At 51.9% G+C, this 26,049-nt stretch overlaps 1 protein-coding gene across 2 annotated transcripts in view; it reads right to left on the reverse strand.

Moving 5' to 3' along the window:
- Nucleotides 1-26,049, reverse strand: part of LOC147822674 (uncharacterized) — a 48,922-nt gene that overhangs the window by 2,038 nt on the left and 20,835 nt on the right. For both annotated transcript variants that reach the window (XR_015445275.1, XM_087195829.1), the window contains exons 6-10: nucleotides 21,818-22,047; nucleotides 16,661-16,890; nucleotides 11,504-11,733; nucleotides 2,125-6,576; nucleotides 466-717 (exon numbers count right to left, since the gene is read on the reverse strand). Coding sequence is in view for 1 of the 2 variants with exons in the window: in XM_087195829.1 (XP_087051955.1) it covers nucleotides 466-717; nucleotides 2,125-2,130 (258 nt within the window). In the remaining variant the exon portion in view is untranslated. The remainder of the gene's footprint in view (nucleotides 1-465; nucleotides 718-2,124; nucleotides 6,577-11,503; nucleotides 11,734-16,660; nucleotides 16,891-21,817; nucleotides 22,048-26,049) is intronic.

The raw sequence follows: 26,049 nt of genomic DNA on the forward strand, positions 1-26,049 counted from the left end.
CAGGATCTTGGACCTTTTGTCAGCATTGCTGTGCCTTAAGTGAGTGACTGGAAAGCTGGTCTCACTCTGCCCTGAGTTGACTTTGCCCAGATGAGTGTGGATTTCCTTTATTTGGCCTAATGATATGAAAATGTAAAAACACACACGCCTTGTGACACAGGGGAGTACAGCAGTCAGAGCTTAGGCTGTGACATTAGCTAGATTCTGTTCACAGAGGTTGTTTGCTGTCTGCTTTCTATTTCCTTTGCTTATGCTGCCCTTTCCCATCTCCCTACTGGTGGTCAGGACATGAGGGACTCTGCCATCATCCACCTTGCAGAAGTTTACTCACACATTTAGAGGGGGATCTGGCAGACCATCCCATGTGTGTCTGAGGGGCCACCTCTGGGGGTCTCGGAGTGCACCCATTTTGGACAGCAGTCTCCACTTACCATAGCTATGTGGGAGTCGGGGAGCTCTACTCACCTGCATGTTGGAAGGGGTCCCCATCCATGTGATGACGGTCAGGACCTCCACCAATATCCATGCTGTAGAAGGCTCTGCATACATGACTGATCTCAGAAATGGTGGAATGTACTCAGATCCACATATGGGGCTCCACACACATGAGATGGTTATAGTCAGTGAGTGGAGGTCTCTGCTCCTGTATGTAGTGTAGAGTGTTCCGCACATGCCTGTGATATGAGGATGTAGGGGCCTGAAGTTGTCAGACCTGCCCTAAATCAACAGGAGAAATAAACAGGCTGCTTTTAGGAAATAACAGCAGCTTCCAAGTAAGGAAGCAAATGGACTCAAAATTATGGCTCAGAAACCCCTGGCACCAAAAGTCCAGTAATTGTATACATACCTGTCCAGACCATCCATCAGCAGCTAAATCATAAATATGTCACCCCAGATTCCTTAGCACTTTCAATACCTACATAAGCCTGATTCCTTTCCCAGTGACTTGCTAATATCTCTCTCCCCTGGTAGTAGCCCATCCTCTCGGGGATGAAATCTCTCCAAGCTAGCTGCTACTATCTCTCTCCCATTGTCAGCCCATCCACACAAGAGTGTGATAAACTCGGGTTTTCCCAGCTACCTGCTAAAATCTCCTGATTTCTAGTCCCTGATCTGTGGAATAAACTTTTCTTTTTCTCACAATGAAGATCCTGTTCATTGTTGACAAGTGGATTCTTTATGTGTAGTATAGGCACCCACACACCCTTGAGATGGCCAGGATGTAGGAGCTCTGAGCTCATCCACATACATCACCATGTGCATGGTTCCACACACCTGCCTGAGATGGTCAGGACATGGAGCAGCACGACTTTGCTCACATCCACATTGTAGAGGCCTCTGCAGATGCTTAAAGTGCTCAGAATATGAGGATGGGTGATTCTGGGTATACTACCTTCCTACAGGAAACATCCTCTTTATAGTGGGCTCCACACACACTTGAGACAGGACAAGGCATGGGGTCTCTGCTCACTCTATGATGCAAAAGCTGCACACCTAACTGACATGGGCAGACATCAGGGAGGGTTGCTGGTCCTGTCTGTGGTGGAGGGAACTCCATATGGGGTTGCTGGAATGGCTGAGATGTGACTAACAGGATCAGAATATGGTGGTAGGGGGCTCTACTCACATCGTCCTAGGAGAGATGGCTCCACACTTAGCATATAAGCCTGACAGTTTGAAGTTCTGCCAGTATCTACATTGTAGAAGGCTCCACACACGCACCTGAGGAAGTAGGGAGTGGGGCAGTTCTTTCCCATCTACACTGTAGACAACTCCACATATAGCCTGAGATGGTCAGGACATGGGAGGCTCTGTGCAGGTCCAGGTCAGGCAGGGCTCCCCACACACCACATATATTCAGCATGTGTGGGGTCCTGGCCAGGATCTAGAAGGCTAAGACCTCTGGGATGCTTGGATGCAGCAAGGTGGGTGTCTGCTGCCATCATACTGTACAGCACTCCACCCACGATGGTCAGGATATGGAGGAGACTGCTCACCTCCTTGTTGTATAAGGACCCACATCCTATGAAGATGATCACGACATTAAGGGATCTGCTCCACATCCATGTTGTAGAGGTCCCTGCTCATTTCTGAAATGGAAAGCATACTGGGGGCTCTACTCACGTCCATGTCGTAGTGTGTGCCACCTGCCAATGTGCTCTGCTCTCAGGCGCATTACAGAGTGCTCCACATCCCCAGAATGCTCAAAACAATACGGCAGTGCTCAGGTTCTTCTTTCAGAGGGCTTCTCCACCTGCTGAGGTGGTCAGGAAATAGATAGTTATGGAAACTTCCTCCTTGGAACAGAGAGCTCCAAAACCGAAGCCGGTCTGGTTACAGTGGTCTGCCCACATCCATGTTGTACATAGTTCCACGCATGCCTGTGAGTAGGGACATGGATAGGCTCTGTTCACTTTCTCATTGTACAGGGCTCCACCAGTGCCTGAGGGCTTCAGGACATGGGCGAGTATCCCTGCTTATATCACATTCTCATGAGGTGGTCAGGGTGGGGGTGTATGCTCACAACACTGTACTGTTTCTGACAATGGGGACAGGCAGCTGATGGGGTGATTGTGCACACACCATTGCGGCAGACTTCTGGCCATGGGGTGGGGGCTGGATTTACATTTCCATTGCACAGGTCCTCAGACAAATCTGAGCAGTTGAAGACATGGTGGGTGTTCAGGTCAAGTTCACATTGTACAATGTTCTCCACACACCTTAGGCAGGGATGACAGGTCAGGGAGATGCAGGAAGCCCTGCTCAAAATTATATCAGAGAGTGCTCCATGATCAGCCAGTTAGTGAGATCATGGTGATCTCAGTTACAACTACGTAGTGCACGGGATCACAATAGAAGTAGAATTAGCTATATGGTGAATTGTGTTCATGTCCATGTTCTTCAGGCCTCTGCTCGTGCATGAAATTTCCATATTTGAGGCTATGGCCTCATATGCACATCGCGTGGGATTCCACACACCTGAGATGGTGGAGATGTGGGTGGGGATGTGGCCATGTAGATGTTACAGAGGCCTGTTGTATATCCCTGCAGCAATGATGGCGGGATGTGGCTCCACTCCCATCCACATTTTATACAGGCCCCAGATGGTCAGCACAAGAAGGCCCTTGGGCCTTCTTCATGTTCACATCCTTGTTGTACAGGGCTCCACACATGGCTGAGTTCATCCACATGTGGAAGACCCCATGCACATGTATATCACACAGAGTGCAAGTCACATCCAGAAAATCAGGACATGCATGGAGATTTTGGTCACATCTACATTTGCCAGGTGTCTTTACCAACCTGAGGAGGTCAAGACCGGTGGCTTTCTGCTCTCAGCCTGGTAGAAGTGCTCCAAATTTACTTGAGTTTGTCAGAACATGGGGCATGCTGCTCACATGCATATTCCTGAGGTGCTCAGGACATGGGCTGGTGCTGCTCATATCCCCGTTTTAGAGGTTTCTACATGTGGCTTCAGTTGTGACATGGAAGGCCCAGACCACATCCTCCTTGTGACCCTGGGATAGGAACATCTGAGGAGGTGAGGAGAAAGGTGTTCTACTCACATACATGTTGCAGATGATTCTGCACATAATTCACCTTGGCAGGATGTGGAGGCTCTGCTCGCATGGTCCGGCAGGGCCCTGCATGTGCCCGAGTTTGGGAGGATACAGGAGGGCATTGCTCACTTCTCGGTTGGTACAGGGCTGCACATCTGACTGAGATGGTGAACATGTGGGTGTGTGGGTGTGGGGGATAGGGGCATTGCACCCATACTCACCTTGCAGACAGTTCTGCTCATGCCTGAGGGATTCAGGATACTGGTGGCTCTGTTCTTATCTTTGTTTGTGGAGCCGCCACATGTGCATGTGATCACCACCACAGGCACATGGCTCTGATCCCACCTGTGATGTAGTTGGTTTTCACACTTCTGAGACATTCAAAAGGAGTTGGGGCTCACGTGCTGTCCACGGGGTAGAGGGCCCCGTATGTGACCGAGAAGGAGCTGGCTTGGTCGTGCGCTCCTGTGTGTCTCAGGTCTTCACAAATGCCTGAGTGTGTCAGGACATGTGGGTGGTGGCCCTGCTCACATACACGTGCACAGGGCTCCCCACATTCTTCATAAGTCATGTCACAGTGTATGGGGGGGACCTCTGTCCACATGCACCTAGTGGATTCCCTGACACGAGCCTGACGACGTCCACCCATGGGTGCTGCGGTCATTCAGGTTGAAGACAGCTCAACACAGAGGCATGTGGTAGTTGGGACAGGGGGAAGGGCTATTCCTAAAGTCACGTTATAGTGGGGTTTCAAATACCTGAGGGTGTAAGGATGTGGTGGTGTGCCTCTCACATTGTAGAGGTCTCCACGGCTATCTGGGGTTTCAGGATGTGAGGCCTGTGCTTCCACTCTCCTTGAAGAGGGCTCCCAAGCACCATACAAGTTTGCACACAGGAAGTGTGTTCACTTCCCTCTGGCCTAAGTTCTAGACTTGTAGAGATGATCTTCACCTGGCCAGATTCCAGTGAGAGCCTGAGGTTGGCCAGACACAAGAAGGGTTTGGCCACATAGAGTATAGTCCTCGGCTCCACAGTTGCCTGAGGTGGTCGGTGTGTATGTGGAGGCACTGTTTGGACTCCCTCATAGAGGGTTCCACACATCCCTAAGGCACTGACTGAATGAGTTGCATGTTCAAATTCAATGATGAGGTGGGCTCCACATGCATGAGATGAGCAAGAGAAGGGAATGGCTCTTCTTACATCCACTTTATAGCACCTACCTGAGAGGGTGAGGAAACAGAGGGCCTCTCCTTACATCCACTTCACAGAGGGCTCCATGCATGAAGCGAGTATCCACTGTGTGGTCTGCTGACCTCCCCGTTGTAGCAGGAGCACACGTACAGGGGAGTGTCAGTGTGTGGCAGGGCTGTGATTACACGCACCTTGTCCAGGGCACCACCAATGCCTGAGGTCGTCAGAACATGGGGAGGCTCTGCTCACAATCACAGTGTTCGGGGCAGCCCACATGCCTGAGCTGCTCAGGACAGTGAGAGGCTCTGCTCCAATCCGCTGTGTATGGGGCTGCTTGCACACCTGGGGTGCTTAAGACAAGGATGGGGCTCTGGCCACTTTGACGTTGTGGAGGGCTCCATATATTGCTGAAGTAGACAGGACGTGGGTGGGGTGTGGGGCTGTTTACAATCCAGTTGTACAGGGCTCCATGTCCTACCACCGAGCTCCTGAGGATGTAGGATTCTCTGTTCACATTCACCTTGAGGAGGGTTCCACAGTTGTGATAGTTGATGACCGTTTGCTGGAGGAAACTGGTCCTAGTCACATTGTAAAGGTTTTCCACAAGCCTTCACTGGACGAGAAATGGTGCATGTCTTCTACTGTCCTCTTTGGACAGGGCTCCATTCATGATGCTGATGCATACAATGTGTTGGAACCCTGTTGTAGTTGACTTGGTAAAGGGCCCACACAGCCGAGTTGGTCAAGAATTTTTGGGTCTCTTCGCACTCCCACATTGTCCGGGGCTCCAACAGTGCCTGAGGCCCTCAAGACATGGTGGAGTGCCCCTGCTCACATGTGTATTGTGCAGTGCTACTCACATTGTTGAGATGGTCAGGACAGGGGTGTGTGGTAGACTTCAGGACATGGGGCAAGGGGCTGAATTTACAGTTCCATTGCACAAGTCATCAGACACATCAGAGCAGGTGGGGACAGAGTGGGTGTTCAGGTCAAGTTCACACTGTACAAGGTTCTCTACATGCCTTGGGCAGGGATGACAGGTCAGGGGGATGCAGGCAGCCCTGCTCACATTTACATCAGCGAGGGCCCCGTATACAGCCAGTTAGGGAGGCCATGCAGATCTCAGGTGACAACCACATTATACAGGGAACACAGTGGAATTAGAGGAAGGCATAGGGGGGGAGTTGTGTTCATATCCATGTTCTCCAGGACTCGCTCAGGTCTGAAATTTCTGTATACGAGGCCATCACCTCACATGCACATTGCTCAGGATTCCACACAGCTGAGATGGTAGAGATGTGGGGATCTTGGCCATGTGGACCTTATAAAGGCCTCATCTATATCGCTGCAGAAATGAGTGTGGGATGGGTCTCCACTCTCACTTACATTTTATTCAGGCCACAGATGATTAGTACAAGAAGACCCAGGGGGCTGCTCACATCCTCTTTGCACAGGGCTCCACCCATGGGTGAGTTCATCCACATGTGGGGACCCTACTCACGCGTACATCATACAGAGGGACCCCACCACCCAGAAAATCGGGACATGCATGGAGATTTTGATCACCTCTACATTGTCCAGGTGTCCTCACCTACCTGAGGAGGTCAAAACATGGGGCTTTCTGCTCCTAGCCTGGTTGTACAGTGCTCCACACGTGAATGAGTTTGTTACAGCATGGTGTAAGGTGCTCGTACGTATTCCAGAGGTGGTCAGGACATGGGTTGGTGCTGCTCATGTTGCTTTAGAAATTTCTGTAGGTGGCTTCAGTTGTCATGACATGGAAGCCCCAGGCCACATCCTCCGTGTGACCCCGAGCTGTGTACATCTGAGAAGGACAGGAAAAAGGTGTTGTATTCACATCCATGTCGTAGGTGATTCTGCACACAATTCAGGTCCGCAGGACATGGAGGCGCTGCTCACATGATCTTGCAGGGCCCCGCATGTGCCTGAGTTTGTCAGGAGAAATGAGGGTGCTGCTCAGTTCTTAGTTTTTTACAGGGGTACACACTTGCTTGAGATGCTGAGCATGTGTGCATGTATGGGGTGTTAGGGTATAGGGGTATTCTTTGCATACTCACCTTGCACAGAGTTTGGCACATGCCTGAGTCATTCATCATATTGGCTCTGTTCACATACTTATTGCTGATGCCGCCATACGTGCATGTGATTGATCATCACCACAGGTGCCTAGCTTTGGTCACACCCATGCTGCTGTGGGTTTCCACACTTCTGAGACGGTCAGAAGTGGATAGGTGGGGCTCCTGTCCTGTCCACCGGCTAAAGGGCTCAATATGTGAGCTTTCCTGTTGTAGAGGGACCACACATGCCCTGCTTGGCAGGACATGGAAGGCCGCTCCTCACATCCCTGTGGCGCAGGTCTTCACACATGCCTGAGTGTGTCAGGACATTTGTGTAGTGGCCCTGCTCACATATGCACTGTACACGCATCCTCATGTTCTTGAAAGTCAAGTCACAGTGTGTGTGGTGGCCTCTGTCCTCATTCACCTGATGGATTTCTCCACAGGACCCTGATGTGTTCTGCGCTTGGATGCTCTGGCCACATTCAGGTTGACAAGGCTATACACAGGCATGACGTAGTGAGGACATGGGGAGGAGCTGTTCCCAAAGTCACTTTCGAGGGCTCCGAAACACGTGCCGCTGTGAGGATGTGGTGAGGCATTTCTCGCTTCAAACTGTAGCAGTTTCCATGTTATCTGAGCTGTGAGGATGTGGAGCCTGTGCTTCCACTGCCATTGGAGAGGGCTAACAATCACAGTATGCGTTTGCACACGGGAAGTGTGTTCACCTCCCTATTGTCTAAGGCTCTATACTTGGAGAAATGATCTTCACCTGGCCCGGCTCCACCCTACCTGAGGTAGTCCGGACTTGCCAGGGCACTGCACACATGGAGTGTTGTGTGGGGCTCCACAGGGGTCTGTGTGGGAGGCACACTGTGCATTTCCTTCGTAGAGGTTTCCTCACATGCCTGAGGCATTGACTGAATTGGCTACTTTGTTCATGTCCTATGTTGAAGAGGGACCCAAATGAATGAAATGAGCAAAACTCACGGATGGCTCTGTTCACATCCACTTTGTAGAAGGTTTGCACCTACCTGAGTGGGTCAGGAAATGGTGGGGCTCTTCTCACGTTCACCCTGTAGAGGGCTCCATGCATGATGCTGGTGTCCAGTGTGTGTGGGGTCTGCTGACCTTCCCGTTGTAGCAGGAGCACGCGTACAGGGGAGTGTCAGTGTGTGGCAGGGCTGTGATTACACTCACGTTGTCCAGGGCACCACCAATGCCCGAGGTCGTCAGGACACGGGGAGGCTCTGGTCACGATCACAGTGTGCAGGGCACCACACATGCGTGAGCTGGTCAGGAGGGCAAGAGGCTCTGCTCACATCCACTTTGTAAGGGGCTGCTCGCACACCTCTGGTGCTTAAGATAGAAGTGGGGCTCTGGTCACTTTCCCATTGTGGAGGGCTCTGTATGTGCCTGAGCTTGTCAGGACTTGGGCAGAGTTTGGGGCTCTGCTTACAGTCACGTTGTACAGGGCTACAAAGATGGCCTTGGTGGTCAAGACCTGGGGAGCTTTATTTACATCCACATCGTACATGTCTCAACATAGGTCTGAGGACATCAGGACATGGGCTTGGGGTCCTTTTCATAATCTCTCTTGGTTCTTATTTTTCCCCCTTCCCCTGCCCTCCCTTCAACCCCTCCATCCCTCCCTATTTACAAAGTTTTGTTTCCATTGTTTCATTTTCTCATAGTAATTCCATTCCCTTAAGGTGGCTACAGTTGTGGTGACGTGGAAGTCAGAGGCTGCATCCTCCTTGTGACCCTGGGATATACACATCTGAGGTCAGGAGCAAGGTGTTCTACTCACATCTGTGTTGTTGATGATTCTGCACACAATTCAGGTCTGAGAACACGGAGGCTCTGCTCACCTGGTCCCGCAGGCCCCACATGTGCCTGGATTTCTCGGAACACAGGAGTGCGCGCCGCTCACCTCTCGGTCTTTGCAGGGCTGGGCAGCTGCTTGAGGTGGATAGTGCGTGTGTGGCAGGGTGCAGGGGACAGGGTCATTCTAAAGTTACTCGCCTTGAAGACGGTTCTGCACATGCCTGAGGGATTCAGAATATTGGTGGCTCTGTTCTCATCCTTGTTGATGGGGCGACCCCGCATACATGTGATCATCACCACAGGTGCATGGCTCCGGACACACCCAAGTTATGGAGGGTTTCCACACTTCTGAATTGGTCAGAAGGAGGTGGAGCGCTTGTCCTGTATTCGTGATAGACGGCTCCATCTATGACACAGATGGAGCTGGCTTGGTTGTGCTCTTCTGTTGTAGAGGGAACACACAGGCCCTTCACATCCCTGTGTCTCAGGTCTTTGCTAATGCCTGAGTGTGTCAGGACATGTCGGCGGTGGCCCTGCTGACATATACACTCTACAGGCTCCCTGTGTTCTTCATGAGTCAAGTCTGTGTATGTGGGAGGCTCTGTCCACCTTGACTTTGTGGATTCCTTGATAGGAGGATGGTTTGGTCCACACATGGGTGCTCTGGCCACGTTCAGTATGCCGAGGGCTCTACACATGTGCTGTAGTCAGAATATGGGGTGGGGCTGTTTTGCAAGTCACTTTACAGAGGATGGACAGACGCCTCAGGATGTGAGGATGTGGTGGGGCGTTTCTCAGAGCACATTGTAGAGGCGTTCACTGGTATCTGAGAGTTTCAGTTTGTGGAGACCGTGCTTCCACTAGCCTTGAAGAGGGCCCAGAAATCATGGTAGAATTGTGTACATGGGAAGTGTGTTCACGTCCCCATGGTCTAAAGCACTATACTTAGAAAAATGATCATTACTTGACTGAACTCCAACCTCGCCTGAGGTTGTCCAGCCAGGAGAGGGCTCAGGCATCATAGTGTTACACAGGGCTGCACAGGGGCCTGAGGTAGTCAGCATGTTTTGGGGGAAACTGTGCCATTTCCCTCATATAGGGTTCCACAATGCTATAGGTGTTGACCGAACGGGCTGCTCTGTTCATATTCCGTGTTGAAGAAGGCTCCACATATATGAGATGGGCACTACAAGGGGATAGCTCTGCTCACAGCCACATTATAGAAGGTTTGCACCTATCTGACAGGGTCAGGAAATGGCGGGCCTTCTCTCACATCCACCTTGTACAGGGCTCCACACATGATGCAGGTATCCACAGTGTGTGGGGTCTGCTGACCTTCCCATTGTAATGGAACCACACTAACCAAGGATGGTCAGTGTGTGGCAGGGCTGTGCTCTCATTCATGTGGTCCAGGGCACCACCAAGGGCTGTGCTCTCATTCATGTGGTCCAGGGCACCACCAATGCCTGAGGTCGTCAGAACATGGGGAGGCTCTGCTCACAATCACAGTGTTCGGGGCAGCCCACATGCCTGAGCTGCTCAGGACAGTGAGAGGCTCTGCTCCAATCCGCTGTGTATGGGGCTGCTTGCACACCTGGGGTGCTTAAGACAAGGATGGGGCTCTGGCCACTTTGACGTTGTGGAGGGCTCCATATATTGCTGAAGTAGACAGGACGTGGGTGGGGTGTGGGGCTGTTTACAGTCTAGTTGTACAGGGCTCCATGTCCTACCACCGAGCTCCTGAGGATGTAGGATTCTCTGTTCACATTCACCTTGAGGAGGGTTCCACAGTTGTGATAGTTGATGACCGTTTGCTGGAGGAAACTGGTCCTAGCCACATTGTAAAGGTTTTCCACAAGCCTTCACTGGACGAGAAAGGGTGCATGTCTTCTACTGTCCTCTTTGGACAGGGCTCCATTCATGATGCTGATGCATACAATGTGTTGGAACCCTGTTGTAGTTGACTTGGTAAAGGGCCCACACAGCCGAGTTGGTCAAGAATTTTTGGGTCTCTTCGCACTCCCACATTGTCCGGGGCTCCAACAGTGCCTGAGGCCCTCAAGACATGGTGGAGTGCCCCTGCTCACATGTGTATTGTGCAGTGCTACTCACATTGTTGAGATGGTCAGGACAGGGGTGTGTGGTAGACTTCAGGACATGGGGCAAGGGGCTGAATTTACAGTTCCATTGCACAAGTCATCAGACACATCAGAGCAGGTGGGGACAGAGTGGGTGTTCAGGTCAAGTTCACACTGTACAAGGTTCTCTACATGCCTTGGGCAGGGATGACAGGTCAGGGGGATGCAGGCAGCCCTGCTCACATTTACATCAGCGAGGGCCCCGTATACAGCCAGTTAGGGAGGCCATGCAGATCTCAGGTGACAACCACATTATACAGGGAACACAGTGGAATTAGAGGAAGGCATAGGGGGGGAGTTGTGTTCATATCCATGTTCTCCAGGACTCGCTCAGGCCTGAAATTTCTGTATACGAGGCCATCACCTCACATGCACATTGCTCAGGATTCCACACAGCTGAGATGGTAGAGATGTGGGGATCTTGGCCATGTGGACCTTATAAAGGCCTCATCTATATCGCTGCAGAAATGAGTGTGGGATGGGTCTCCACTCTCACTTACATTTTATTCAGGCCACAGATGATTAGTACAAGAAGACCCAGGGGGCTGCTCACATCCTCTTTGCACAGGGCTCCACCCATGGGTGAGTTCATCCACATGTGGGGACCCTACTCACGCGTACATCATACAGAGGGACCCCACCACCCAGAAAATCGGGACATGCATGGAGATTTTGATCACCTCTACATTGTCCAGGTGTCCTCACCTACCTGAGGAGGTCAAAACATGGGGCTTTCTGCTCCTAGCCTGGTTGTAGAGTGCTCCACACGTGAATGAGTTTGTTACAGCATGGTGTAAGGTGCTCGTACGTATTCCAGAGGTGGTCAGGACATGGGTTGGTGCTGCTCATGTTGCTTTAGAAATTTCTGTAGGTGGCTTCAGTTGTCATGACATGGAAGCCCCAGGCCACATCCTCCGTGTGACCCCGAGCTGTGTACATCTGAGAAGGACAGGAAAAAGGTGTTGTATTCACATCCATGTCGTAGGTGATTCTGCACACAATTCAGGTCCGCAGGACATGGAGGCGCTGCTCACATGATCTTGCAGGGCCCCGCATGTGCCTGAGTTTGTCAGGAGAAATGAGGGTGCTGCTCAGTTCTTAGTTTTTTACAGGGGTACACACTTGCTTGAGATGCTGAGCATGTGTGCATGTATGGGGTGTTAGGGTATAGGGGTATTCTTTGCATACTCACCTTGCACAGAGTTTGGCACATGCCTGAGTCATTCATCATATTGGCTCTGTTCACATACTTATTGCTGATGCCGCCATACGTGCATGTGATTGATCATCACCACAGGTGCCTAGCTTTGGTCACACCCATGCTGCTGTGGGTTTCCACACTTCTGAGACGGTCAGAAGTGGATAGGTGGGGCTCCTGTCCTGTCCACCGGCTAAAGGGCTCAATATGTGAGCTTTCCTGTTGTAGAGGGACCACACATGCCCTGCTTGGCAGGACATGGAAGGCCGCTCCTCACATCCCTGTGGCGCAGGTCTTCACACATGCCTGAGTGTGTCAGGACATTTGTGTAGTGGCCCTGCTCACATATGCACTGTACACGCATCCTCATGTTCTTGAAAGTCAAGTCACAGTGTGTGTGGTGGCCTCTGTCCTCATTCACCTGATGGATTTCTCCACAGGACCCTGATGTGTTCTGCGCTTGGATGCTCTGGCCACATTCAGGTTGACAAGGCTATACACAGGCATGACGTAGTGAGGACATGGGGAGGAGCTGTTCCCAAAGTCACTTTCGAGGGCTCCGAAACACGTGCCGCTGTGAGGATGTGGTGAGGCATTTCTCGCTTCAAACTGTAGCAGTTTCCATGTTATCTGAGCTGTGAGGATGTGGAGCCTGTGCTTCCACTGCCATTGGAGAGGGCTAACAATCACAGTATGCGTTTGCACACGGGAAGTGTGTTCACCTCCCTATTGTCTAAGGCTCTATACTTGGAGAAATGATCTTCACCTGGCCCGGCTCCACCCTACCTGAGGTAGTCCGGACTTGCCAGGGCACTGCACACATGGAGTGTTGTGTGGGGCTCCACAGGGGTCTGTGTGGGAGGCACACTGTGCATTTCCTTCGTAGAGGTTTCCTCACATGCCTGAGGCATTGACTGAATTGGCTACTTTGTTCATGTCCTATGTTGAAGAGGGACCCAAATGAATGAAATGAGCAAAACTCACGGATGGCTCTGTTCACATCCACTTTGTAGAAGGTTTGCACCTACCTGAGTGGGTCAGGAAATGGTGGGGCTCTTCTCACGTTCACCCTGTAGAGGGCTCCATGCATGATGCTGGTGTCCAGTGTGTGTGGGGTCTGCTGACCTTCCCGTTGTAGCAGGAGCACGCGTACAGGGGAGTGTCAGTGTGTGGCAGGGCTGTGATTACACTCACGTTGTCCAGGGCACCACCAATGCCCGAGGTCGTCAGGACACGGGGAGGCTCTGGTCACGATCACAGTGTGCAGGGCACCACACATGCGTGAGCTGGTCAGGAGGGCAAGAGGCTCTGCTCACATCCACTTTGTAAGGGGCTGCTCGCACACCTCTGGTGCTTAAGATAGAAGTGGGGCTCTGGTCACTTTCCCATTGTGGAGGGCTCTGTATGTGCCTGAGCTTGTCAGGACTTGGGCAGAGTTTGGGGCTCTGCTTACAGTCACGTTGTACAGGGCTACAAAGATGGCCTTGGTGGTCAAGACCTGGGGAGCTTTATTTACATCCACATCGTACATGTCTCAACACAGGTCTGAGGACATCAGGACATGGGCTTGGGGTCCTTTTCATAATCTCTCTTGGTTCTTATTTTTCCCCCTTCCCCTGCCCTCCCTTCAACCCCTCCATCCCTCCCTATTTACAAAGTTTTGTTTCCATTGTTTCATTTTCTCATAGTAATTCCATTCCCTTAAGGTGGCTACAGTTGTGGTGACGTGGAAGTCAGAGGCTGCATCCTCCTTGTGACCCTGGGATATACACATCTGAGGTCAGGAGCAAGGTGTTCTACTCACATCTGTGTTGTTGATGATTCTGCACACAATTCAGGTCTGAGAACACGGAGGCTCTGCTCACCTGGTCCCGCAGGCCCCACATGTGCCTGGATTTCTCGGAACACAGGAGTGCGCGCCGCTCACCTCTCGGTCTTTGCAGGGCTGGGCAGCTGCTTGAGGTGGATAGTGCGTGTGTGGCAGGGTGCAGGGGACAGGGTCATTCTAAAGTTACTCGCCTTGAAGACGGTTCTGCACATGCCTGAGGGATTCAGAATATTGGTGGCTCTGTTCTCATCCTTGTTGATGGGGCGACCCCGCATACATGTGATCATCACCACAGGTGCATGGCTCCGGACACACCCAAGTTATGGAGGGTTTCCACACTTCTGAATTGGTCAGAAGGAGGTGGAGCGCTTGTCCTGTATTCGTGATAGACGGCTCCATCTATGACACAGATGGAGCTGGCTTGGTTGTGCTCTTCTGTTGTAGAGGGAACACACAGGCCCTTCACATCCCTGTGTCTCAGGTCTTTGCTAATGCCTGAGTGTGTCAGGACATGTCGGCGGTGGCCCTGCTGACATATACACTCTACAGGCTCCCTGTGTTCTTCATGAGTCAAGTCTGTGTATGTGGGAGGCTCTGTCCACCTTGACTTTGTGGATTCCTTGATAGGAGGATGGTTTGGTCCACACATGGGTGCTCTGGCCACGTTCAGTATGCCGAGGGCTCTACACATGTGCTGTAGTCAGAATATGGGGTGGGGCTGTTTTGCAAGTCACTTTACAGAGGATGGACAGACGCCTCAGGATGTGAGGATGTGGTGGGGCGTTTCTCAGAGCACATTGTAGAGGCGTTCACTGGTATCTGAGAGTTTCAGTTTGTGGAGACCGTGCTTCCACTAGCCTTGAAGAGGGCCCAGAAATCATGGTAGAATTGTGTACATGGGAAGTGTGTTCACGTCCCCATGGTCTAAAGCACTATACTTAGAAAAATGATCATTACTTGACTGAACTCCAACCTCGCCTGAGGTTGTCCAGCCAGGAGAGGGCTCAGGCATCATAGTGTTACACAGGGCTGCACAGGGGCCTGAGGTAGTCAGCATGTTTTGGGGGAAACTGTGCCATTTCCCTCATATAGGGTTCCACAATGCTATAGGTGTTGACCGAACGGGCTGCTCTGTTCATATTCCGTGTTGAAGAAGGCTCCACATATATGAGATGGGCACTACAAGGGGATAGCTCTGCTCACAGCCACATTATAGAAGGTTTGCACCTATCTGACAGGGTCAGGAAATGGCGGGCCTTCTCTCACATCCACCTTGTACAGGGCTCCACACATGATGCAGGTATCCACAGTGTGTGGGGTCTGCTGACCTTCCCATTGTAATGGAACCACACTAACCAAGGATGGTCAGTGTGTGGCAGGGCTGTGCTCTCATTCATGTGGTCCAGGGCACCACCAAGGGCTGTGCTCTCATTCATGTGGTCCAGGGCACCACCAATGCCTGAGGTCGTCAGAACATGGGGAGGCTCTGCTCACAATCACAGTGTTCGGGGCAGCCCACATGCCTGAGCTGCTCAGGACAGTGAGAGGCTCTGCTCCAATCCGCTGTGTATGGGGCTGCTTGCACACCTGGGGTGCTTAAGACAAGGATGGGGCTCTGGCCACTTTGACGTTGTGGAGGGCTCCATATATTGCTGAAGTAGACAGGACGTGGGTGGGGTGTGGGGCTGTTTACAGTCTAGTTGTACAGGGCTCCATGTCCTACCACCGAGCTCCTGAGGATGTAGGATTCTCTGTTCACATTCACCTTGAGGAGGGTTCCACAGTTGTGATAGTTGATGACCGTTTGCTGGAGGAAACTGGTCCTAGCCACATTGTAAAGGTTTTCCACAAGCCTTCACTGGACGAGAAAGGGTGCATGTCTTCTACTGTCCTCTTTGGACAGGGCTCCATTCATGATGCTGATGCATACAATGTGTTGGAACCCTGTTGTAGTTGACTTGGTAAAGGGCCCACACAGCCGAGTTGGTCAAGAATTTTTGGGTCTCTTCGCACTCCCACATTGTCCGGGGCTCCAACAGTGCCTGAGGCCCTCAAGACATGGTGGAGTGCCCCTGCTCACATGTGTATTGTGCAGTGCTACTCACATTGTTGAGATGGTCAGGACAGGGGTGTGTGGTAGACTTCAGGACATGGGGCAAGGGGCTGAATTTACAGTTCCATTGCACAAGTCATCAGACACATCAGAGCAGGTGGGGACAGAGTGGGTGTTCAGGTCAAGTTCACACTGTACAAGGTTCTCTACATGCCTTGGGCAGGGATGACAGGTCAGGGGGATGCAGGCAGCCCTGCTCACATTTACATCAGCGAGGGCCCCGTATACAGCCAGTTAGGGAGGCCATGCAGATCTCAGGTGACAACCACATTATACAGGGAACACAGTGGAATTAGAGGAAGGCATAGGGGGGGAGTTGTGTTCATATCCATGTTCTCCAGGACTCGCTCAGGCCTGAAATTTCTGTATACGAGGCCATCACCTCACATGCACATTGCTCAGGATTCCACACAGCTGAGATGGTAGAGATGTGGGGATCTTGGCCATGTGGACCTTATAAAGGCCTCATCTATATCGCTGCAGAAATGAGTGTGGGATGGGTCTCCACTCTCACTTACATTTTATTCAGGCCACAGATGATTAGTACAAGAAGACCCAGGGGGCTGCTCACATCCTCTTTGCACAGGGCTCCACCCATGGGTGAGTTCATCCACATGTGGGGACCCTACTCACGCGTACATCATACAGAGGGACCCCACCACCCAGAAAATCGGGACATGCATGGAGATTTTGATCACCTCTACATTGTCCAGGTGTCCTCACCTACCTGAGGAGGTCAAAACATGGGGCTTTCTGCTCCTAGCCTGGTTGTAGAGTGCTCCACACGTGAATGAGTTTGTTACAGCATGGTGTAAGGTGCTCGTACGTATTCCAGAGGTGGTCAGGACATGGGTTGGTGCTGCTCATGTTGCTTTAGAAATTTCTGTAGGTGGCTTCAGTTGTCATGACATGGAAGCCCCAGGCCACATCCTCCGTGTGACCCCGAGCTGTGTACATCTGAGAAGGACAGGAAAAAGGTGTTGTATTCACATCCATGTCGTAGGTGATTCTGCACACAATTCAGGTCCGCAGGACATGGAGGCGCTGCTCACATGATCTTGCAGGGCCCCGCATGTGCCTGAGTTTGTCAGGAGAAATGAGGGTGCTGCTCAGTTCTTAGTTTTTTACAGGGGTACACACTTGCTTGAGATGCTGAGCATGTGTGCATGTATGGGGTGTTAGGGTATAGGGGTATTCTTTGCATACTCACCTTGCACAGAGTTTGGCACATGCCTGAGTCATTCATCATATTGGCTCTGTTCACATACTTATTGCTGATGCCGCCATACGTGCATGTGATTGATCATCACCACAGGTGCCTAGCTTTGGTCACACCCATGCTGCTGTGGGTTTCCACACTTCTGAGACGGTCAGAAGTGGATAGGTGGGGCTCCTGTCCTGTCCACCGGCTAAAGGGCTCAATATGTGAGCTTTCCTGTTGTAGAGGGACCACACATGCCCTGCTTGGCAGGACATGGAAGGCCGCTCCTCACATCCCTGTGGCTCAGGTCTTCACACATGCCTGAGTGTGTCAGGACATTTGTGTAGTGGCCCTGCTCACATATGCACTGTACACGCATCCTCATGTTCTTGAAAGTCAAGTCACAGTGTGTGTGGTGGCCTCTGTCCTCATTCACCTGATGGATTTCTCCACAGGACCCTGATGTGTTCTGCGCTTGGATGCTCTGGCCACATTCAGGTTGACAAGGCTATACACAGGCATGACGTAGTGAGGACATGGGGAGGAGCTGTTCCCAAAGTCACTTTCGAGGGCTCCGAAACACGTGCCGCTGTGAGGATGTGGTGAGGCATTTCTCGCTTCAAACTGTAGCAGTTTCCATGTTATCTGAGCTGTGAGGATGTGGAGCCTGTGCTTCCACTGCCATTGGAGAGGGCTAACAATCACAGTATGCGTTTGCACACGGGAAGTGTGTTCACCTCCCTATTGTCTAAGGCTCTATACTTGGAGAAATGATCTTCACCTGGCCCGGCTCCACCCTACCTGAGGTAGTCCGGACTTGCCAGGGCACTGCACACATGGAGTGTTGTGTGGGGCTCCACAGGGGTCTGTGTGGGAGGCACACTGTGCATTTCCTTCGTAGAGGTTTCCTCACATGCCTGAGGCATTGACTGAATTGGCTACTTTGTTCATGTCCTATGTTGAAGAGGGACCCAAATGAATGAAATGAGCAAAACTCACGGATGGCTCTGTTCACATCCACTTTGTAGAAGGTTTGCACCTACCTGAGTGGGTCAGGAAATGGTGGGGCTCTTCTCACGTTCACCCTGTAGAGGGCTCCATGCATGATGCTGGTGTCCAGTGTGTGTGGGGTCTGCTGACCTTCCCGTTGTAGCAGGAGCACGCGTACAGGGGAGTGTCAGTGTGTGGCAGGGCTGTGATTACACTCACGTTGTCCAGGGCACCACCAATGCCCGAGGTCGTCAGGACACGGGGAGGCTCTGGTCACGATCACAGTGTGCAGGGCACCACACATGCGTGAGCTGGTCAGGAGGGCAAGAGGCTCTGCTCACATCCACTTTGTAAGGGGCTGCTCGCACACCTCTGGTGCTTAAGATAGAAGTGGGGCTCTGGTCACTTTCCCATTGTGGAGGGCTCTGTATGTGCCTGAGCTTGTCAGGACTTGGGCAGAGTTTGGGGCTCTGCTTACAGTCACGTTGTACAGGGCTACAAAGATGGCCTTGGTGGTCAAGACCTGGGGAGCTTTATTTACATCCACATCGTACATGTCTCAACACAGGTCTGAGGACATCAGGACATGGGCTTGGGGTCCTTTTCATAATCTCTCTTGGTTCTTATTTTTCCCCCTTCCCCTGCCCTCCCTTCAACCCCTCCATCCCTCCCTATTTACAAAGTTTTGTTTCCATTGTTTCATTTTCTCATAGTAATTCCATTCCCTTAAGGTGGCTACAGTTGTGGTGACGTGGAAGTCAGAGGCTGCATCCTCCTTGTGACCCTGGGATATACACATCTGAGGTCAGGAGCAAGGTGTTCTACTCACATCTGTGTTGTTGATGATTCTGCACACAATTCAGGTCTGAGAACACGGAGGCTCTGCTCACCTGGTCCCGCAGGCCCCACATGTGCCTGGATTTCTCGGAACACAGGAGTGCGCGCCGCTCACCTCTCGGTCTTTGCAGGGCTGGGCAGCTGCTTGAGGTGGATAGTGCGTGTGTGGCAGGGTGCAGGGGACAGGGTCATTCTAAAGTTACTCGCCTTGAAGACGGTTCTGCACATGCCTGAGGGATTCAGAATATTGGTGGCTCTGTTCTCATCCTTGTTGATGGGGCGACCCCGCATACATGTGATCATCACCACAGGTGCATGGCTCCGGACACACCCAAGTTATGGAGGGTTTCCACACTTCTGAATTGGTCAGAAGGAGGTGGAGCGCTTGTCCTGTATTCGTGATAGACGGCTCCATCTATGACACAGATGGAGCTGGCTTGGTTGTGCTCTTCTGTTGTAGAGGGAACACACAGGCCCTTCACATCCCTGTGTCTCAGGTCTTTGCTAATGCCTGAGTGTGTCAGGACATGTCGGCGGTGGCCCTGCTGACATATACACTCTACAGGCTCCCTGTGTTCTTCATGAGTCAAGTCTGTGTATGTGGGAGGCTCTGTCCACCTTGACTTTGTGGATTCCTTGATAGGAGGATGGTTTGGTCCACACATGGGTGCTCTGGCCACGTTCAGTATGCCGAGGGCTCTACACATGTGCTGTAGTCAGAATATGGGGTGGGGCTGTTTTGCAAGTCACTTTACAGAGGATGGACAGACGCCTCAGGATGTGAGGATGTGGTGGGGCGTTTCTCAGAGCACATTGTAGAGGCGTTCACTGGTATCTGAGAGTTTCAGTTTGTGGAGACCGTGCTTCCACTAGCCTTGAAGAGGGCCCAGAAATCATGGTAGAATTGTGTACATGGGAAGTGTGTTCACGTCCCCATGGTCTAAAGCACTATACTTAGAAAAATGATCATTACTTGACTGAACTCCAACCTCGCCTGAGGTTGTCCAGCCAGGAGAGGGCTCAGGCATCATAGTGTTACACAGGGCTGCACAGGGGCCTGAGGTAGTCAGCATGTTTTGGGGGAAACTGTGCCATTTCCCTCATATAGGGTTCCACAATGCTATAGGTGTTGACCGAACGGGCTGCTCTGTTCATATTCCGTGTTGAAGAAGGCTCCACATATATGAGATGGGCACTACAAGGGGATAGCTCTGCTCACAGCCACATTATAGAAGGTTTGCACCTATCTGACAGGGTCAGGAAATGGCGGGCCTTCTCTCACATCCACCTTGTACAGGGCTCCACACATGATGCAGGTATCCACAGTGTGTGGGGTCTGCTGACCTTCCCATTGTAATGGAACCACACTAACCAAGGATGGTCAGTGTGTGGCAGGGCTGTGCTCTCATTCATGTGGTCCAGGGCACCACCAAGGGCTGTGCTCTCATTCATGTGGTCCAGGGCACCACCAATGCCTGAGGTCGTCAGAACATGGGGAGGCTCTGCTCACAATCACAGTGTTCGGGGCAGCCCACATGCCTGAGCTGCTCAGGACAGTGAGAGGCTCTGCTCCAATCCGCTGTGTATGGGGCTGCTTGCACACCTGGGGTGCTTAAGACAAGGATGGGGCTCTGGCCACTTTGACGTTGTGGAGGGCTCCATATATTGCTGAAGTAGACAGGACGTGGGTGGGGTGTGGGGCTGTTTACAGTCTAGTTGTACAGGGCTCCATGTCCTACCACCGAGCTCCTGAGGATGTAGGATTCTCTGTTCACATTCACCTTGAGGAGGGTTCCACAGTTGTGATAGTTGATGACCGTTTGCTGGAGGAAACTGGTCCTAGCCACATTGTAAAGGTTTTCCACAAGCCTTCACTGGACGAGAAAGGGTGCATGTCTTCTACTGTCCTCTTTGGACAGGGCTCCATTCATGATGCTGATGCATACAATGTGTTGGAACCCTGTTGTAGTTGACTTGGTAAAGGGCCCACACAGCCGAGTTGGTCAAGAATTTTTGGGTCTCTTCGCACTCCCACATTGTCCGGGGCTCCAACAGTGCCTGAGGCCCTCAAGACATGGTGGAGTGCCCCTGCTCACATGTGTATTGTGCAGTGCTACTCACATTGTTGAGATGGTCAGGACAGGGGTGTGTGGTAGACTTCAGGACATGGGGCAAGGGGCTGAATTTACAGTTCCATTGCACAAGTCATCAGACACATCAGAGCAGGTGGGGACAGAGTGGGTGTTCAGGTCAAGTTCACACTGTACAAGGTTCTCTACATGCCTTGGGCAGGGATGACAGGTCAGGGGGATGCAGGCAGCCCTGCTCACATTTACATCAGCGAGGGCCCCGTATACAGCCAGTTAGGGAGGCCATGCAGATCTCAGGTGACAACCACATTATACAGGGAACACAGTGGAATTAGAGGAAGGCATAGGGGGGGAGTTGTGTTCATATCCATGTTCTCCAGGACTCGCTCAGGCCTGAAATTTCTGTATACGAGGCCATCACCTCACATGCACATTGCTCAGGATTCCACACAGCTGAGATGGTAGAGATGTGGGGATCTTGGCCATGTGGACCTTATAAAGGCCTCATCTATATCGCTGCAGAAATGAGTGTGGGATGGGTCTCCACTCTCACTTACATTTTATTCAGGCCACAGATGATTAGTACAAGAAGACCCAGGGGGCTGCTCACATCCTCTTTGCACAGGGCTCCACCCATGGGTGAGTTCATCCACATGTGGGGACCCTACTCACGCGTACATCATACAGAGGGACCCCACCACCCAGAAAATCGGGACATGCATGGAGATTTTGATCACCTCTACATTGTCCAGGTGTCCTCACCTACCTGAGGAGGTCAAAACATGGGGCTTTCTGCTCCTAGCCTGGTTGTAGAGTGCTCCACACGTGAATGAGTTTGTTACAGCATGGTGTAAGGTGCTCGTACGTATTCCAGAGGTGGTCAGGACATGGGTTGGTGCTGCTCATGTTGCTTTAGAAATTTCTGTAGGTGGCTTCAGTTGTCATGACATGGAAGCCCCAGGCCACATCCTCCGTGTGACCCCGAGCTGTGTACATCTGAGAAGGACAGGAAAAAGGTGTTGTATTCACATCCATGTCGTAGGTGATTCTGCACACAATTCAGGTCCGCAGGACATGGAGGCGCTGCTCACATGATCTTGCAGGGCCCCGCATGTGCCTGAGTTTGTCAGGAGAAATGAGGGTGCTGCTCAGTTCTTAGTTTTTTACAGGGGTACACACTTGCTTGAGATGCTGAGCATGTGTGCATGTATGGGGTGTTAGGGTATAGGGGTATTCTTTGCATACTCACCTTGCACAGAGTTTGGCACATGCCTGAGTCATTCATCATATTGGCTCTGTTCACATACTTATTGCTGATGCCGCCATACGTGCATGTGATTGATCATCACCACAGGTGCCTAGCTTTGGTCACACCCATGCTGCTGTGGGTTTCCACACTTCTGAGACGGTCAGAAGTGGATAGGTGGGGCTCCTGTCCTGTCCACCGGCTAAAGGGCTCAATATGTGAGCTTTCCTGTTGTAGAGGGACCACACATGCCCTGCTTGGCAGGACATGGAAGGCCGCTCCTCACATCCCTGTGGCTCAGGTCTTCACACATGCCTGAGTGTGTCAGGACATTTGTGTAGTGGCCCTGCTCACATATGCACTGTACACGCATCCTCATGTTCTTGAAAGTCAAGTCACAGTGTGTGTGGTGGCCTCTGTCCTCATTCACCTGATGGATTTCTCCACAGGACCCTGATGTGTTCTGCGCTTGGATGCTCTGGCCACATTCAGGTTGACAAGGCTATACACAGGCATGACGTAGTGAGGACATGGGGAGGAGCTGTTCCCAAAGTCACTTTCGAGGGCTCCGAAACACGTGCCGCTGTGAGGATGTGGTGAGGCATTTCTCGCTTCAAACTGTAGCAGTTTCCATGTTATCTGAGCTGTGAGGATGTGGAGCCTGTGCTTCCACTGCCATTGGAGAGGGCTAACAATCACAGTATGCGTTTGCACACGGGAAGTGTGTTCACCTCCCTATTGTCTAAGGCTCTATACTTGGAGAAATGATCTTCACCTGGCCCGGCTCCACCCTACCTGAGGTAGTCCGGACTTGCCAGGGCACTGCACACATGGAGTGTTGTGTGGGGCTCCACAGGGGTCTGTGTGGGAGGCACACTGTGCATTTCCTTCGTAGAGGTTTCCTCACATGCCTGAGGCATTGACTGAATTGGCTACTTTGTTCATGTCCTATGTTGAAGAGGGACCCAAATGAATGAAATGAGCAAAACTCACGGATGGCTCTGTTCACATCCACTTTGTAGAAGGTTTGCACCTACCTGAGTGGGTCAGGAAATGGTGGGGCTCTTCTCACGTTCACCCTGTAGAGGGCTCCATGCATGATGCTGGTGTCCAGTGTGTGTGGGGTCTGCTGACCTTCCCGTTGTAGCAGGAGCACGCGTACAGGGGAGTGTCAGTGTGTGGCAGGGCTGTGATTACACTCACGTTGTCCAGGGCACCACCAATGCCCGAGGTCGTCAGGACACGGGGAGGCTCTGGTCACGATCACAGTGTGCAGGGCACCACACATGCGTGAGCTGGTCAGGAGGGCAAGAGGCTCTGCTCACATCCACTTTGTAAGGGGCTGCTCGCACACCTCTGGTGCTTAAGATAGAAGTGGGGCTCTGGTCACTTTCCCATTGTGGAGGGCTCTGTATGTGCCTGAGCTTGTCAGGACTTGGGCAGAGTTTGGGGCTCTGCTTACAGTCACGTTGTACAGGGCTACAAAGATGGCCTTGGTGGTCAAGACCTGGGGAGCTTTATTTACATCCACATCGTACATGTCTCAACACAGGTCTGAGGACATCAGGACATGGGCTTGGGGTCCTTTTCATAATCTCTCTTGGTTCTTATTTTTCCCCCTTCCCCTGCCCTCCCTTCAACCCCTCCATCCCTCCCTATTTACAAAGTTTTGTTTCCATTGTTTCATTTTCTCATAGTAATTCCATTCCCTTAAGGTGGCTACAGTTGTGGTGACGTGGAAGTCAGAGGCTGCATCCTCCTTGTGACCCTGGGATATACACATCTGAGGTCAGGAGCAAGGTGTTCTACTCACATCTGTGTTGTTGATGATTCTGCACACAATTCAGGTCTGAGAACACGGAGGCTCTGCTCACCTGGTCCCGCAGGCCCCACATGTGCCTGGATTTCTCGGAACACAGGAGTGCGCGCCGCTCACCTCTCGGTCTTTGCAGGGCTGGGCAGCTGCTTGAGGTGGATAGTGCGTGTGTGGCAGGGTGCAGGGGACAGGGTCATTCTAAAGTTACTCGCCTTGAAGACGGTTCTGCACATGCCTGAGGGATTCAGAATATTGGTGGCTCTGTTCTCATCCTTGTTGATGGGGCGACCCCGCATACATGTGATCATCACCACAGGTGCATGGCTCCGGACACACCCAAGTTATGGAGGGTTTCCACACTTCTGAATTGGTCAGAAGGAGGTGGAGCGCTTGTCCTGTATTCGTGATAGACGGCTCCATCTATGACACAGATGGAGCTGGCTTGGTTGTGCTCTTCTGTTGTAGAGGGAACACACAGGCCCTTCACATCCCTGTGTCTCAGGTCTTTGCTAATGCCTGAGTGTGTCAGGACATGTCGGCGGTGGCCCTGCTGACATATACACTCTACAGGCTCCCTGTGTTCTTCATGAGTCAAGTCTGTGTATGTGGGAGGCTCTGTCCACCTTGACTTTGTGGATTCCTTGATAGGAGGATGGTTTGGTCCACACATGGGTGCTCTGGCCACGTTCAGTATGCCGAGGGCTCTACACATGTGCTGTAGTCAGAATATGGGGTGGGGCTGTTTTGCAAGTCACTTTACAGAGGATGGACAGACGCCTCAGGATGTGAGGATGTGGTGGGGCGTTTCTCAGAGCACATTGTAGAGGCGTTCACTGGTATCTGAGAGTTTCAGTTTGTGGAGACCGTGCTTCCACTAGCCTTGAAGAGGGCCCAGAAATCATGGTAGAATTGTGTACATGGGAAGTGTGTTCACGTCCCCATGGTCTAAAGCACTATACTTAGAAAAATGATCATTACTTGACTGAACTCCAACCTCGCCTGAGGTTGTCCAGCCAGGAGAGGGCTCAGGCATCATAGTGTTACACAGGGCTGCACAGGGGCCTGAGGTAGTCAGCATGTTTTGGGGGAAACTGTGCCATTTCCCTCATATAGGGTTCCACAATGCTATAGGTGTTGACCGAACGGGCTGCTCTGTTCATATTCCGTGTTGAAGAAGGCTCCACATATATGAGATGGGCACTACAAGGGGATAGCTCTGCTCACAGCCACATTATAGAAGGTTTGCACCTATCTGACAGGGTCAGGAAATGGCGGGCCTTCTCTCACATCCACCTTGTACAGGGCTCCACACATGATGCAGGTATCCACAGTGTGTGGGGTCTGCTGACCTTCCCATTGTAATGGAACCACACTAACCAAGGATGGTCAGTGTGTGGCAGGGCTGTGCTCTCATTCATGTGGTCCAGGGCACCACCAAGGGCTGTGCTCTCATTCATGTGGTCCAGGGCACCACCAATGCCTGAGGTCGTCAGAACATGGGGAGGCTCTGCTCACAATCACAGTGTTCGGGGCAGCCCACATGCCTGAGCTGCTCAGGACAGTGAGAGGCTCTGCTCCAATCCGCTGTGTATGGGGCTGCTTGCACACCTGGGGTGCTTAAGACAAGGATGGGGCTCTGGCCACTTTGACGTTGTGGAGGGCTCCATATATTGCTGAAGTAGACAGGACGTGGGTGGGGTGTGGGGCTGTTTACAGTCTAGTTGTACAGGGCTCCATGTCCTACCACCGAGCTCCTGAGGATGTAGGATTCTCTGTTCACATTCACCTTGAGGAGGGTTCCACAGTTGTGATAGTTGATGACCGTTTGCTGGAGGAAACTGGTCCTAGCCACATTGTAAAGGTTTTCCACAAGCCTTCACTGGACGAGAAAGGGTGCATGTCTTCTACTGTCCTCTTTGGACAGGGCTCCATTCAT

This window comes from Heterocephalus glaber, unplaced genomic scaffold, assembly GCF_053883595.1.
Source record: "Heterocephalus glaber isolate CG9 unplaced genomic scaffold, H.glaber_assembly_v1.0 deba00001610, whole genome shotgun sequence".
In the NCBI taxonomy this organism is placed as follows: Eukaryota; Metazoa; Chordata; class Mammalia; order Rodentia; family Bathyergidae; genus Heterocephalus; species Heterocephalus glaber.